At 56.3% G+C, this 15,370-nt stretch overlaps 1 protein-coding gene across 1 annotated transcript; it reads left to right on the forward strand.

Moving 5' to 3' along the window:
- The first annotated feature begins 3,050 nt into the window (after positions 1-3,050).
- LOC104303184 (cytosolic 5'-nucleotidase 1A) lies at positions 3,051-12,040 on the forward strand. The gene is made up of 7 exons (XM_054171782.1): positions 3,051-3,121; positions 4,902-4,960; positions 5,775-5,942; positions 6,852-6,981; positions 8,021-8,143; positions 9,183-9,361; positions 10,963-12,040. The coding sequence occupies exons 2-7, from the start codon at positions 4,916-4,918 to the stop codon at positions 11,260-11,262; spliced, it is 945 nt and encodes a 314-aa protein (XP_054027757.1). The 5' UTR covers positions 3,051-3,121; positions 4,902-4,915; the 3' UTR covers positions 11,263-12,040.
- The last annotated feature ends 3,330 nt before the right edge of the window (positions 12,041-15,370 follow it).

Below are 15,370 nucleotides of genomic sequence, written 5' to 3' on the forward strand. Positions count from 1 at the left end.
TGGATGAGGCACTTGGTGCCATGGTTTATCTGATCAGATGGTGTTGGGTGATAGGTTGGATTTGGTGATCTCAAAGGTCTCTTCCAACCTGCTTAATTCTGTATTCTGCACAGGGATCCTCCTGGAGAGAAGCTGCCAGCTGCTGAGCCCTGAAACCAGCAAGAGCCTTTAAGCTTTCCAGTGGTGATGTCTGCTGCATGCAGGCATAGGGCTGGGAATTGCTGTCATCCCTTCAGCATTATTGCTGAGGCAATGAGGTACAGCTTGAGAGACTTGCCCAGGACCACCAGGGCCATCTGTGCCACTGGACACCTGAGCTGTGCTCACAGCCTCACCACCAGCAGCCTCAGTGGCCGCTTCCTCCTTCGACACACACAGAAATCGGTGGCCAGGGACATGCCTCTGGTACGTAGGAGGCACCAGGCTGTGGTTTGGGCCATGGAGTGGGTAGACATGAGAGCACAGGCCAGCAGGTACCCACCCAGCACAGAATTCGGTGTCTCAGCACTTGTTCCCTGCCAGACCCGCCATGGGCTGCCTCTCATCAGTGTGACATTGACCCTGGCTGCAAATGGGGCAGCCCAGCCCCAGGAGGTGAGGCTTTGGGGACAGCCTTCTGTGGTGTGAGGAGGGCAGCACAGCCTCAGTGGGCTCTGCAGGGAGCATGGAACATCCTTCCCTCCTGGCAAAGGGGCTGGGGGAGCCCTTCTTGCCGCTCCCACCCTGTGCTAATCGGGCTCCCAAAACCGGACTCACCAGCAGGTCTCCTTCCCAGGCTCAGTCTCCCTTCCTTGCAGTGTGATCTCCAGGCCCAGGCACGGGGTGAGGTGAGACCTTGGAGGGTGCAGCAGGGACAGTGGCTGCACAGCAAGGCTGAAACTGGAAAGTCTGCTTTGCCAGCCCAGGAACCAGGCGGCCCCACGGCGCTGCCGGCCCCACCTCGCCGCTGACCCAAGCGCTGCTCAGGCAGGCGAAAAGCCAGCGGGGAACTCCCTGAGGGAGCAGGAAGCCAGACCTGCCTGCCACATACCAGTGGGCACGGCTGCCCAGCTGCCACCCAGACAACTGGGGGGTGAAAAGCTGGGCATGAGCCGGCCCTGAGCGCTGCCAGCCCAGAGCCAGCCCTGTCCTGGGCTGATCCCCAGCAGTGTGGGCAGCAGGGGCAGCCAGGGGAGTCTGCCCCACTGCTGAGACCCCACCTGCAGTGCTGGGGCCAGCTCTGGAGCTCCCAACACGAGGGTATGGAACTCACAGAGGGTCCAGAGGAGGGTCAGAAAGATACTCTCAGGGCTGGAGCACCTCTCCTAGAGAGCTGGGTCTGCTCAGCCTGGAGAAGAAAAGGCTTCAGGGAGACCTTGGAGCAGCCTTCCAGTATCTGAAGGGGGCTACAGGAAAGCTGGGGAAGGACAATTTATAAGGGCATGTGGTGAAGGGATAAGGGGCAATGGTTTTAAACCAGAGCAGGGCAGATTTAGATTGGACATTAGGAAGAACTTCTTAGAATCATAGAATCAATAAGGTTGGAAAAGACCTCAAAGATCATCAGGTCCAAGCTGTCACCCAACACCTCATGACTACCAGACCACAGCACCAAGTGCCACGTCCAATCCCCTCTTGAACACCTGACTTCTTGACTATGAAGGTGGTGAGACACTGGAACAGGTTGCCCAGAAAAGCTGTGGATGCCTCACCCCTGGAAGTGTTTAAGAGCAGGCAGGATGGGGCTTTGTGCAACCACTGGTCCAGTGGGAAGGGTCCCTGCCCATGGCAGTGGGATTGGAACTAGGTGGTTTTTAAGGTCCCTTCCAACTCAAGCCATTCTGTGATTCAACAGCCTGCTTGCTACAGACAAGCATCTCAGTGAAGCCAAGCTGTGCAGGACCCCAACTGTATCACAGTATCACCAAGGTTGGAAGAGACCTCAAAGATCATCAAGTCCAACCCATCACCACTGTGGAAGATTCAGTGATAACTTGGTGCCACACACCTTAATGGAGGTGAGTTTGGTCTCCTTGGGCAGGAGCCAGCCTTGGGGGACCTGTTTCTCTGGGGCATCTTCCAGTAGCCAGGGCTGGGATATGCCCTGGCTGAGCAAAGGAAGAGCTGCAGAATGGGAGCTGCTCCTCTGGGACAGCACCAAACACAATGAGCTGAAAGGGGGTTGTATCCAGGTGGGGGTTGGTCTCTTCTCCCAGGCAACCAGCACCAGAACAAGAGGACACAGTCTTAAGCTGTGCCAGGGGACGTTTAGGCTGGATGTGAGGAAGAAGTTCTTCCCAGAGAGAGAGATTGGCCATTGGGATGTGCTGCCCAGGGAGGTGGTGGAGTCACCATCCCTGGAGGGGCTCAAGAAAGGCTTGGATGTGGCACTTGGAGCCATGGTTTAGTTGTCAGGAGGTGTTAGGTGTTAGGTAATAGGTTGGACTTGATGATCTCTGAGGTTGTTTCCAACCTGGTTGATTGATTCTATGTAATCACATGGCAAAGGGACGTTGCAATACCTCAGCAGCACAAGCCTGGCAGGATCCCAAAAAGATCCCAGCTCCAAATCAGCCCTGCTCAGGGCAGAAGAAAAAGAAAACAATTTAATGGGGGAGAAGACAAAAAAGGCCCCCAACCCATGGTGATAAGGCTGCACAGTGAGCACCCACTGCACCCTGCCACGTCTCTGCCATCCTTACTCCCCAGCCCAGCTCTCTGCAAGCTGCTCCTGTATTTTTGCTCCAAACCATAACTATTACCTGTTTGAGGGCTGGGAAATGAGAGGGCTGGAGGTATGGGGGCTGAGCAACGAGAGGGCTGGAGACAGGCTCTGAATACCTTGCTACAAGAAACAGCCAACACCACAGGGCTGGTAGGCAGCCAGCAGCAGCTCTGAGGGAGCCCGAAAAGCAGCGGCAGGGCTGTGGCCAGGCCCGGGCAGCCGTGAGCCGCCTGGGGAAGGCAGCCAAGCCTGGGCACCGCTCCAACCCAGCCAGCTGCCTACAAATCCCAGCACGCCAGGGAGCGGAGCTGGAGCCCAGCCTGCCGCCTGCCTCCTTCCTGCCCGCACGCACGGCCGGGGGGAAATATAAACAGCGGCGGCCGAGCTTGGATGCTGCCCCTGCAGAGGCTCCGCTCGGTGAGTTCGGGGTTCCGTCTCCGGCAGAAGGCTGGCTGCGGGCTTGGGGACTGCCGTATGGGCGGTGTGGGCTGCCAGCATCCCCCCGGCAGGCTTCGCTGCGGCTGGGGGTGCGAGCGTGGGGGTGCCGGTAGTGGGGGTGTCTGTGTGTGCTCCGATCTGGGTGTACACAGTGCGGCTCTGAGGGGCAGGGAGATGGGAAGGAGAAGCTGGGCTTGATTCGCAGCTCTTGGAAGAGCAGAGCAGGAATTGGAGGTGGTGTTCCCCCCCGCCCCCGGCTCCCCCCTGCCCCGGAGCGTTTTTCAGCTCCGTTGCCTCCTCTCAGTTCATTTTCACTTGCAGGATACTCGGCTGCAATTCAGAGGAATCCTTTCCCCCTGCTCAGCTTCTCTCCCTGCTTTCGGGGAGGGGATCTCTTCCCAGCACTGGGGATTATGAGGGGAGGAAGCAGAGGGATGCTCAGCATCTCCCAACGTTCACAGGGCCACAGGATCAGAGGATGTTAGGGGCTGGAAGGGACCTCCAGAGATCAGTGAGTCCAAACCCCCCCTGCCCCTGCCAGAACAGGACCACAGAATCCAGCACAGGTCACAGAGGAGCACATCCAGATGGGTCTTGAAAGTCTCCAGAGCAGGAGACTCCACAACCTCTCTGGGCAGCCTGCTCCAGTGCTCTGTGAAGAAGTTCCTCCTCATGCTGAGGTGGAATCTCCTGTGCTGGAGTTTCCATCCATTGCCCCTTGTCCTATCACAGGGTGCAGCTGAGCAGAGCCTGTCCCCTCCCTCCTGACCCCCAGATATTGATAAACATTTATTAACCCCCCTCTCAGGAACTGGTAAATGAGGGTTTAACCCCCCTGCCATTCCCACCACATGGCTAGAGCAGTCATTGCTGCATCTGCACTCCAGATAGACCCTGCAGTGTTCTTGTAGGAGCTGCTGGGTGGAGATAACACCCACCCCCCTCAAACCCCCTCCCTGTGGGATCCTCCTTGGTGGCACTGGGAACAGTTCCCATCCCTCAGGCTGAATCCTGAAAGTGCCCTTCTGAATGGTGCACAGAGGAGGTTTACAGCATGGTGGGCACAGAAACCACAGCAGCAGCAGCTGGGTGCACAAAAAGAAATGGAGCTCTAAGATTCAGCTGCTAGGCACAGGCAGACCTTGCAGCTGCCCCCACCCAAGACTTCCAGCTGCCAGACTTGGGTTAGCACAGCCTAGGGCTGGCTGGCTCACAGGGCTGTGGAGGAGCAGACCAGCCCCATGGAGGGGGTCCCATCCTGCAGCCAAACCCTCCCCACATCTCTCTGCTGAGGCTAATGAGCTGCTCATGCAGGGACTTTGCCTGCCTGTGGACACAAATTCACCACCCAAGCAAAAGCAGCAAGAAGGGCAGCAAGGAGGTGAGCTAGAAGCCTGCCCATGAGATCTGACCTACTTTGGCTTTTAAATACAGATGGGTTTTGCTGGGAGGAGAGAGCTCCACAACCACTTCCAGCAGGTGGGGTTTTTTTCTTCCCCCAGAGGAAAATACTCTTTGGGGGAAGAAACTCAAAACACCACCAGTGATCTGTGGTTGAAAAGCTCCTTCTCCACCATAATGGTCTAGAACTATTAGCCCAGGGGCTGAGAACAGAGCTGTTGTCAGCAGTAGGTTCACCTGGGCTGCTCCACTGGGTGGGCAGGAGGTCCCTTGTCCCTTTTCCCCTCTTCCCCCTCTCTAGGTTTGGCTTCATTAGAGTTTATCTATTTAATTGTGTCTATTTTTCTTCGTCTTGGAGGCTGGCAGTGGAAGATGGCAGAGCCTGAAGGCACTGTGATAAACACTGAGGTGAAACAGGTAAAAGGTTCTGTGTTACAAAACTCACATCCTGTGTTTCTGCAGACAGTTTTGAAATGCCACCAGAGAGGAGAGCACTCCACAGCCTGGAGCTGGGGTGGCTTGTGCCTCTGGGTTCCAGCAGAAGCTGCTGGGCACCTGATCCCAGTGAGCTCCCTGTGGGATCCTCCATGGGCAGAAGTTGCAGGGCTGCAGGCATTTGTTCATACAAATTTTGGAGCAGGCAGGGAGAAAGCAGCAGCCTCTGCATGTAGAAACTTTAGCAGGCTTCCCAGAGCACAGAGCAAAGCCACCAGGACATGCAGAGACATCCAGCAGTGCCCAGGTCAGCACAGACAAGTGACAATGGCTCTGCTGTGGCCCACAGACACCAGAAGGATGAAGCAACCCTCTAGTGTGAGCTGTTCTCAGAGCCTGTGGCACTTACCAGACAGGTTAGGGTTTCACAACTGCCTGCCTCAGCCTTGGTGGCCTGCAGATGAAGGCTGGGCTTGGTATCTCTTCTCCAAAGGCATCAGGAGCTGTGACACATGGGACATGCCTCCAGCACCCAGCCCTACCACTGTGGGACTCCTGTGGCCCCTTGTTCACTTCTCCTCCCTCAGCTCCTTCTTTCATAGAAGCACAGAATTGTCAGGGCTGGAAGGGACCTCAAGGCTCAGCCAGTCCCAACCCCCCTGCCATGGCCAGGGACACCTCACACTACAGCAGGCTGCTCACAGCCACCTCCAGCCTGGCTGCAAACACCTCCAGGGATGAAGCTTCCACCACTTCTTTGCTGTCCCCTACCCCCTCTCTCCTCCCTGTCCTGCAGAAAGACCCCAGTGAAGCCCTGGTCATTGCAGTGACCACCAGAGCCATCTTCAGCTTGGAGGAGGAGCACAAGCTCTACCTGGAGAAGGGCAAGGAGGAGTACACAAGGCATCAGGAGGCCAACCAGGACAAGCCCTTGCCACCAGGCACAGCCTTTGCCTTCATCCAGGTGAGCCCCACACCTGTCCCAGGGCACATGCAGACCCCCCCAGGATGGGGGGAAAGCTCAGCTTTCACAGCTGGAGGTCCTGATTCCCATCATGGGGTATAGATGTGTGGCCTGGCACTTGGGCAGGGCACTGAGACCTGTGCTTTTCACTACTCCCACATGTCTACCTCCCCTGCTAGGCTAGCCTGCTCCCTGCACTCCTAGTGCTGGCTTTTGCAGGAGGGCTGCTCTGCCTGGCTCCCCAAAACCTGCCAGCCTTGCCATAGAATGGTTTTGGTTGGAAGAGACCTTTCAGATCAAGGGCAACCAATAACCCAGCACTGCCAAGTCCCCCACTAAACCTTGTTCCTCAGCATCACATCTCCATGGCTTTGAAATCCCTCCAGGGATGAGGACTCCACCACTGCCCTGGGCAGCCTGGTCCAGGGCTTGACAACCCTTTGGGGGAACAAATTGTTCCTCATGTCCAACCTAAACCTCCACTGGCACAACTTGAGGCCATTTCCTCTTGTCCTGTCACTTGGGAGAAGAGACCAAAGCCCACCTGATCCCCACCTCCTCTCAGGGCGTTGTGGAGAGCCAGAGGGTCTCCCTTCAGCCTCCTTTTCTCCAGGCTCAGCGACCCCAGTTCCCTCAGCTGCTCCTCACCAGCCCTGTTCTCCAGACCCTTCCCCAGCTTCACTGCCCTCCTATAGATGTGCTCCAGCCCCTCAATGCCCTTCTTGTAGTGAGGGGCCCTAAAGTGAGCCCAGCATTTGAGAGGAGTCCTTACCAGTGCCCAGTACAGGGGGCAGAGCACAGCTGTGGAGAGATGCAGCACAAACCAAGTGAGAACCTGGTGCAAAACAGCCCTGAGAAGACCACTGCAGCCTTGCTCCTCCAGAAAAGAATCTCTTCTTTTCCTGGCAGGCAGCACAGTATGTGAACAAGAAGATCCTGGAGAGCAACCCAGCAGAGAAGGAGCTGTTTGACATCCTGGTGCTCTCCAACAACAGCCCCGCCAGCGGGGTGCGCATCATCAACAGCGCCAAGCACTACGGTAAGGGAGGTCCCAACCCACCCCCCCCGGGGGTCCCTGCTTTCCCCCAGCAGGCTGGGAACATCAGTGGCAGAGACACAGCTAGGAGATACATGGGGAAGGGCTTCTGTTGGAAACAATCCCTGCCAGCTCTGTGCTGCTTGCCCAGGGTGCCAGAGCGCAGCCAAGGACCAGGCTGCTTGGCAGAGGCCAGCTCCCTTCTGCCACGTCCTGGGACGGTTTGGCTTGGAAGGGACCTTGAAAGTAATCTTGGGCAACCCCCCTGCAGTCAGCAGGGACATTAGGCTCAAGCAGGTTGCTCAGAGGCTAAAGAACCTGACCTGGAATGGTTCCAGGGATGGGACCTCTCCCACCTCTCTGGGCAACTCAGGCCAGGGTCCCACCACCCTCAATGCCAAACGTTTCTTCCTCCTCTCCAGTCTGAATCTCCCTCTTGTAATTGCAAACCACAACCCCTTGTCCTGCCACAACAGACCCTGCTCTAAAGTCTGTCCCCAGCTTTCTGACTGGCCACTTGAAGTCCTGAAAGGCCACCAGAAGGTCTCCCTAGAGCCTTCTGTTCTCCAGGCAGAGCAACCCCAACTCTCCCAGGCTGGCCTCAGAGCAGAGGGCTTCCAGCCCTGCCAGTATTGCTGCTGTTTCCTCTGGCCCTGCTCCAACAGGTCCCTGTCTCTGCTGTGCTGAGGGCTCCAGAGCTGGGCAATCCTTTGCTCCATGTGGCAGCATTTTGCACAGCCTGGGCATCCTCAGGCAGCTACTTTAGTACACAGAGTTCTTAAAAAAACTCAAATCTGGACCCCAGAGTGCTGCCAGGAAGGCTCATTCGAGGGAGGGATGAAGGGAATCTGTAGCTTTGTGGGACCAACAGGGCAAGGAGATGCAGCAAGGACACGGGCAGGTTCTCCACACAGCCCTGGGGAATGGGTTCCTCTGAGCTCTGCAGCAAAGCACACCAAGACCTGGGGAGGGGATGGGTTGGGGACTGCAGGAAGGATGTTGCCTCACAGCAGAGACTTTGCTTACATCCTCTGACCCCAAGGCCTGGAGATCTCCAAGTTCTGCTTTGTCAGTGACGAGGACTCCACGCAGTACCTGAAGTCCCACGGGGTCAAGCTCTTCCTCTCGGCTGACAGGACAGATGTCTGCAATGCCCTCCAGAGAGGTGGGTTCTCCCCTCCACCCCACAGCCCCACATCCACCACCCTCTGCCCCAGGAGCTCAGCACCAAGAGCCAGGCTGCTCTCACATGGCTTGAAGGCACACTGATTACCAGTACAGTCCTGAACACTTCAGTCTCCTCTCCTGGCCCCACCAGTAGCCTGCAAGCGCACCAGGAGCTCTCAGATGCCTTCTGAAGTCACCAAGTGCTTTATGCATCCTACTAGCCACAGCCTGCTCCTTCCCTGCCTGACACTGAAACCTGCTTACCCAAAGCTGCTGCCTATGGCTGCCCTCTGGATCAATGAGGGTTCATTGGTAATCTCCAGAGCTTTGTGGGGACCCTACAGAAGTTTGCTTTCTTGGTACTTGCAGGGTCACCTTGAGCTCAGTGCCAGATGCAAGCACATGCCTGACCTGGATTGGAGGGAGTGCAGTCTCCCCAACAGCTCTAATGGGGCTAATCACCTCCTTATTAATTTACTTGGCTATGAGCATATCAGCTGGCCAAGGTCCTTCAAGGTCAGGAGCAAGCCATCTGCAGCCTGGCTTTACCTTCACTGCACAGCTCCTTCCTGGAGCCTCCTTGAAGGGCATCATTGCTCTGACAAGTGTCCTCTCACTCAGGAGCCTGGGTCCCACTGATGAGGGTGGGCAGGGACCAGCTCATGGGAAGAGGCCTGTAATTAAGCCAATTACCCCAATCAAGTGGAGGTGGCAGCCCCTATTACTCACAGCACGGAATGCTAAATCTGGGCATTAAAGCCAGGCTTGGCAGGGCGGGCAAGCAGCAGGAGGAGGGCTGCCAGTGCCTGCACAACCGCCTATCACCTCCTAGCAGACCTCAGTATCTGCCCAGACATCGCTTTCTGGTTTATTGTCCACCTCCACGGGGACAGACACCCCTGGAAAGGTTGGGGGGACAGCAAGCCCCGAGCTTGGAGACCCCAAACCTCGCGGTGAGGGAGGAGCCGGCTCTGCCCGAGCTGCCCCCAAGGGTTGGTGGGGGTCCCTCCCGAGCCCCACCTTGCTCTGTCTTGCAGGGGTGTCAGCAGCACTGGTGTTCCAGCAGGAGGTGCAGGCCCCCAGCACCCCGCTGCGTGTGGTGTTTGACGGGGATGCTGTGCTCTTCTCCGGCGAGACCGACCGGGTCTTCCGGGAGCAGGGGCTGGAGGGGGCTCTGCGCTACGAGCGGGCGATGGAGGCTGTGCCCATGGGAGAGGTGAGCAAGCCACCCACCCTCACGGGCACCCACCGGCTCTGCACCCACCAGGAGCAGCTCTCCCACTAGGGCTTTGCCATAAACAGCCCCAAAAGCCCAAATCCTTACATGATTTGCATCCCACCACTCACGCCCTGGATGGGATCAGAGGCTCGCGGGGTGTTAGGGGTTGGAAGGGACCTCGGAAGGTCATCGAGTCCAACCCCCCTGCCAGAGCAGGGCCATGGAATCCAGCACAGGTCACACAGGAACACATCCAGATGGGGCTTGAATGTCTTCAGAGAAGGAGGGCCTCAGCAGGAGTCCCACTGAATCAAAGATCTTTGAGATCAAGTCCAACCATTAGCCTAACTCTGCTGAGTCTGGGGCTAAACTGTGTCCTTCAGCACCACATCTCTGCAGCTTCTAAACACATCTATGGGTGGGGATGGATCTGGCCTGATGATCACAGAATCACAGAATGTTAGGGGTTGGAAGGGACCTCAAAAGCTCATCCAGTCCAACCCCCCCACCAGAGCAGGAGCACCTAGAGCAGATCACACAGGAACTCATCCAGGTGGGTTTTGAATACCTCCAGAGAGGGAGACCCCTCTGGGCAGCCTGGTCCAATGTTCCATCACCCTCACCATGAAAAAGTCTTTCCTCCTGTTTCCATTGAGCTTCCTGTGCTGCAGCTTCCACCGCTGCCCCTTGTGCTGGCATCACCCAGCAGAGCCTGGCTCCAGCCTCTTGGCACTCACCCTGCACATCCTTATAAACATGAATGAGGTCACCCTTTAGTCTCCTCCTCTCCAAGCTACAGAGCCCTCAGCTCCCTCAGGCTCTCCTCATAAGGGAGATGTTCCACTCCCTTCATCATTTTTGTGGCTCTGTGCTGGGTGATGGTTCTAAGTGAGCTCCCAAATGTCCTTGGTTGTGGTTACCCTCAAGATCACCTTCTGAGAAGGGCAACAAAGCTGGGGAGGGGTCTGGAGCACAGCCCTGTGAGGAGAGGCTGAGGGAGCTGGGGTTGCTTAGCCTGGAGAAAAGGAGGCTCAGAGGAGACCTTCTTGCTGTCTACAACTACCTGAAGGGAGGCTGTAGCCAGGTAGGGGTTGGTCTCTTCTCCCAGGCAACCAGCACCAGAACAAGAGGACACAGTCTCAAGCTGTGCCAGGGGAGGTTTAGGCTGGAGGTGAGGAAGAAGTTCTTCACAGACAGAGGGACTGGCCATTGGAATGTGCTGCCCAGGGAGGTGGTGGAGTCCCCATCCCTGGAAGTGTTTAGGAAGAGCCTGGATGTGGCACTTGGTGCCATGGTTGAGTTGATCAGATGGTGCTGGGTGAGAGGTTGGACTGGATGATCTCAAAGGTCTCTTCCAGCCTGGTTAATTCTATTCTGTTTTGGTAAGCTGTGCAAGCCTCTGCAGGACTCAGCCCCAGAGGCACTGCTCACTGGCATTAGGATGAGCACCATACTGCAAACCTTCCTCCCCCAGCACCCCAGTCCCAGCACCTCCCAGTCCTGCACACAGCCCCGAGAAGCCCTGGGAGAGAAACAAAAGGTAAAGTGAATGTCTCCTTAGTTCCAAACCACTCTCCAGTGTCTTGCTGTGCTTCCAGGGTCCCCTGAAGGCCTTTGCCATGCACCTTGGGAAGATGTGCAAGAAGTTCAGCCAGGAGACCTGCCCCATCCGCACCTACCTGGTGACCGCCCGCAGCGGCCGGGACATGGGCACCAGAGCCATCAAGACCCTGCGGGCGTGGGGCCTGGCCATTGATGAGGCTTTCTTCATGGATGGGGCTCCCAAGGGTCCCATACTCTCCCAGATCCAGCCCCACATCTTCTTTGATGATGGGCTTCATAACATCCAGGGGGCTCAAGATGTGGGTGTACCTGCTGCCTGGGTCCCCTCCCGCTGAGGGGCTTTCGGCCAGCAGTCTTCCCTAGCAGCAGCAGAGGGGACTCAGCAAGTGAAGGTAAAACCTCCTGGTGGAGAGGGAAGGACTTCCTGACCTGCAGCAAGCAGACCTCAGTGAAGAGGGGCAAGAGCTTTGCACAAGAGCATGGACTACCAGGCAAAACCTGATGCTCATTCCTGCTTCTGACAGGAGGTCCTTCAGGTCTGAGGGCAAAGCCCAAAGGTGCAACTGCTTGAGGATGGAAGGACAGCTTTGCTGTGACACCTACCTGCCCCCCAGGACCTGGGAACTTTGCTTTTCTGCATAGAAATAAACCAAGCTATTGCCCCACACCTGAGCTAAAGGAAGCATGAAAGCAAGCACCCAAAATGCTGCCTTTAGCTGTGCTCAGACACTCTCTTAAGTGTTATTCCCAGGACCTCTGCCCAAAGGAAGCCCTCAAGACCCTGCCTGACCAGCCACACTTCTCTTGGTTTCCTAAGGAGGCTGAGGTGTTAGCAAGTCCTTCAGGCAGCCCCAGCCAAACTCAGGAGAGGGAGAGAGACTTCAAAGCTGCAAAGGACCTACAAACCCTTTAGAAATGAGTGACCATGCTGAAGAGAGCAAGACCAAGCTCTTCCTCCTTAGAGAAGAGATTATAGCACAAGCCACCATTCCTTAGGCATGCAGGCTGCTCACAGAGCACCCTTTGGAGACCCAGAGCTGTAGGGCCCCCAGCTCCTGGAGCTACAGAGATGGGCCAGTGAGAAGGCTGCAAGGCAGCTCTCAGATCCATCCAGGAGCCTGAGCTACCACACAGCTCCAGTGTCACACCAGGAGAGGGCACTGGAGGTGATGTGCTGACCTCCAGCACAAGCTGTGCAGGGGCCAGAACTGCAGACCAGCACCACCAGAATCAAGGTGGGAGCTGGGGGCCACGACCTGAGTTTTGAGTGGGGTCCCAGGTGTGGGTGCTCAAGGTCCATGGGGTCCATGAGCGTGCTTAGGAACGTGCCCAACATCAAGGCAGGCGTCCCATGCAGCAGTGACTCTCCTCTGGCCAGTTGCACCCTGCTCCTCATTCTGGGGAGCAAGCAGACCCCCAGGATTCATCTGCAGGTTCTTGTCCCCAGGGCTGGACGTGAGCAGATGCCACCAGTGACCACTGTGCTGCCCAGGGACAGAGCACCCCAAATCCCTGCGAGCTCCCCAGAGCAGCCTCATGGGGACACCCCAAGCTGGTTTCTGGATGGCTGTGTGATTATGGACAGAGCAGATAAAGGTGATGGTGGCTTAGGTGGTTTTTAACCTCACCATGACCAGCAAGCAATACTTTTTTAAGGCTTCACAAACATCACTCTCACCAAAGATATCCCCCCCTCCCCTAAAAAATAAATGAGCATCCTCATGTGAGCACTTGTCCCTCACACCTGGGGGGAAGGAGGGCTGGGACATCTCAGTGCTCCTTCAGTTCTTTTATCTGTTCTTATATGTGTGCATCAAGGTGGGTTAAACACACAAGAAACATTCAGTGGCCTTTGGATGAGGTCCCTGAAGAAAGAACCATAGAATGGCTTGGGTTGGAAGGTGGATGAGAAGCTCAACAGGAGCCAGCAGTGAGCGCTTGCAGCCCAGAAAGCCAATCCCAGCCTGGGCTGCAGCAAGAGAAGCAGAGCCAGCAGGGGCAGGGAGGGGATTCTCCCCCTCTGCTCTGGTAAGACCCCATCTGGAGCACTGTGTCCAGTTCTGGAGCCTCTAGTAGAGGAGGGATCTGGGGATGCTGGAAGGTGTCCAGAGAAGGGCCACGAGGAGGAGCAGAGGGCTGGAGCTGCCCTGCTCTGAGGACAGACTGAGGGAGTTGGGGCTGTTCAGTCTGGAGAAGAGAAGGCTCCAAGGAGACCTAATTGTGGCCTTCCAGGATCTGAAGGGGGCTCCAAGAAAGCTGGGGAGGGACTTTTGAGGGTGTCAGGGAGGGATAGGACTAGGGGGGGTGGGATGGAGCAAAACCAGAAATGGGTAGATTGAGATTGGATGTGAGGAAGAAGTTGTTCCCAATGAGGGTGGTGAGAGCCTGGCACAGGTTGCCCAGGGAGGTGGTGGAAGCCTCATCCCTGGAGGTGTTTGCAGCCAGGCTGGAGGTGGCTGTGAGCAACCTGCTGTAGTGTGAGGTGTCCCTGGCCATGGCAGGGAGGTTGGAGCTGGCTGAGCCTTGGGGTCCCTTCCAACCCTAACAATTCTATGACCTTAAAGATCATCCCACTCCAACCTCCCCACCATGGACACAGACACCTTCCACTAGACCAGAGAGCTCAAGGCCTTGTCCTGCATAGTCCTGAACACCTCCAGGGAGGGGGCATCTTCTTGCATCCATGTCCCCAAGCCCACTCCCACTCCTGCTACCCTGGGCTGGGGGGCTCTGCACTGCTCCTGCCACTGTGATCCCCATGTGGGTCCAACCTGAGGGCAGGGGTGGCTGTGTGCTGGGGTTTAGCAGGAAACCATCTCCAAAGACACAACCTGCCAGGGTCTTGGCACCGGGCATGTGGCCTCTGGCTCATTTGCTCGGTTCAGATGCTGAAATTAGATGTTTGAAGGTAGCAACATCAACAACATCAGCTATTTATCATTGGCTAATAATGCTATGCACCTGTCAGCCTCGATTGCTGAGCAAACATTAATTACAGGATGCTCCAAACATGCCCAGTAAGCAGGTACAGATGTTCATCCCACTTTCAAGGCAGGTCAGATACTGGTGAGATAGCAGAGCAAGGAGCCAGGCACTCATCCCCAGAGCAAGGAGCCAGGCACCCATCCCCAGAGCAAGGAGCCAGGCTCCCATCTCCAGCCCTGCTCACCCACCTGCTTCAGTGGCAGCTGGTGGTGGGGACATGGACTTGGTGGTGGTGGTCATGGTAGTTCTGTACATCCCAAACTGCTCCAACCCATCACCTTTGCCCTTGCATGGATGGTGGCAGCAGGAGCTTGGTGAACTCCTTGGGTGAGGGGGAATTGGGCTGAGTCAAGGGTGGTGGGGTCAGGCCACCCATGTGAGGCATTGCAGGGCACAAGCTGCTGAGGCAGGGGAAGGTGCCTCGTGCTTTCCTCCAGCAGTCAGCAGAGCAGGGGATGACAGGGCAAAATGCACCCAAAATGGGGAAGAAGAAGGAAGGAAACTTGGTGTTTGTGGGGTTGCATCATGTGGAGCCAAAGTACAGCTGCCTTGGGCCATTGCTCAAAGTTGAAGCATTTGATTCTGGCCGTTGCTTTCCAGCAAGCCCAAACCTCCCCAGCTAAAGCTGCCTGGTGTCAGGGTCCCCAGTGATACCTCACTGACCTGCCACTGCCCAGAACACTCTTCTGGTGTAGGGAGGGACGTGAGTGATGCCCCTTTCACCAAGTCCAGCCCAAGTGGTCCTTGTTTCAGGGGGACACACACATGATAGCAGGGACTGGAGGCTGCAGCCAGCTGGCCCCGAGGAGTTTGCAGAAGGCCTTTTCCCAGGAGCATGACCTTAATCCCCCACTCAGTGAAGCAATTTGGGGTTGTGATGCTAAATAAGAGCAACAATTATGAGAGAGAAAGGAAATTGTAATGAAATGGTAGCACTGCAGGGAGGGACAATTGGCAGGTACTTAGCTAACAGACCTCTGCAGGGGCAGTGTCCAAGCAGTTCAGCTTTCACCTCAAAACCTGGGTTTGGTTTGGGGCCCCTCACTACCAAAAGGCCAGTGAGGTGCTGGAGTGGGTCCAGAGAAGGGCAATGAAGATGGTGAAGGGTCTGGAGAATAGGGCTGGTGAGGAGCAGCTGAAGGGAGCTGGGGTTGTTGAGCCTGGATAAAAGGAAGCTGAGGGCAGACCTCATTGCACTCAGGTCTGAAAGAAGGCTGAAGCCAGGTGATAAGATGAGAGGAAACATCATCAAGTTGTGGCAGGGGAGGTTTGGGTTGGACATGAGGAACAATTTCTTCCCCAAAAGGGTTGTCAAGCCCTGGACCAGGCTGCCCAAGGCAGTGGTGGAGGCCTAATCCCTGGAGATGTCAAAGGCATGTGGATGTGGTGCTGAGGGACATGGTTTAGTGAAGACCTGGCAGTGCTGGGTCATTGGTTGGATTTGATGACCACGAAGGT

The sequence above is a fragment of the Dryobates pubescens genome, chromosome 22 (genome assembly GCF_014839835.1).
Source record: "Dryobates pubescens isolate bDryPub1 chromosome 22, bDryPub1.pri, whole genome shotgun sequence".
Lineage (NCBI taxonomy): Eukaryota > Metazoa > Chordata > Aves > Piciformes > Picidae > Dryobates > Dryobates pubescens.

Coding starts and splice junctions, on each gene's coding strand:
- LOC104303184 (XM_054171782.1), top strand. CDS start 4,916: ATGGCAGAGCCTGAAGGCACTGTGATAAACACTGAGGTGAAACAG. Junction 5,943..6,851: donor CAGCCTTTGCCTTCATCCAG/GTGAGCCCCACA, acceptor TTTTCCTGGCAG/GCAGCACAGTATGTGAACAA. Junction 8,144..9,182: donor CTGCAATGCCCTCCAGAGAG/GTGGGTTCTCCC, acceptor TCTGTCTTGCAG/GGGTGTCAGCAGCACTGGTG.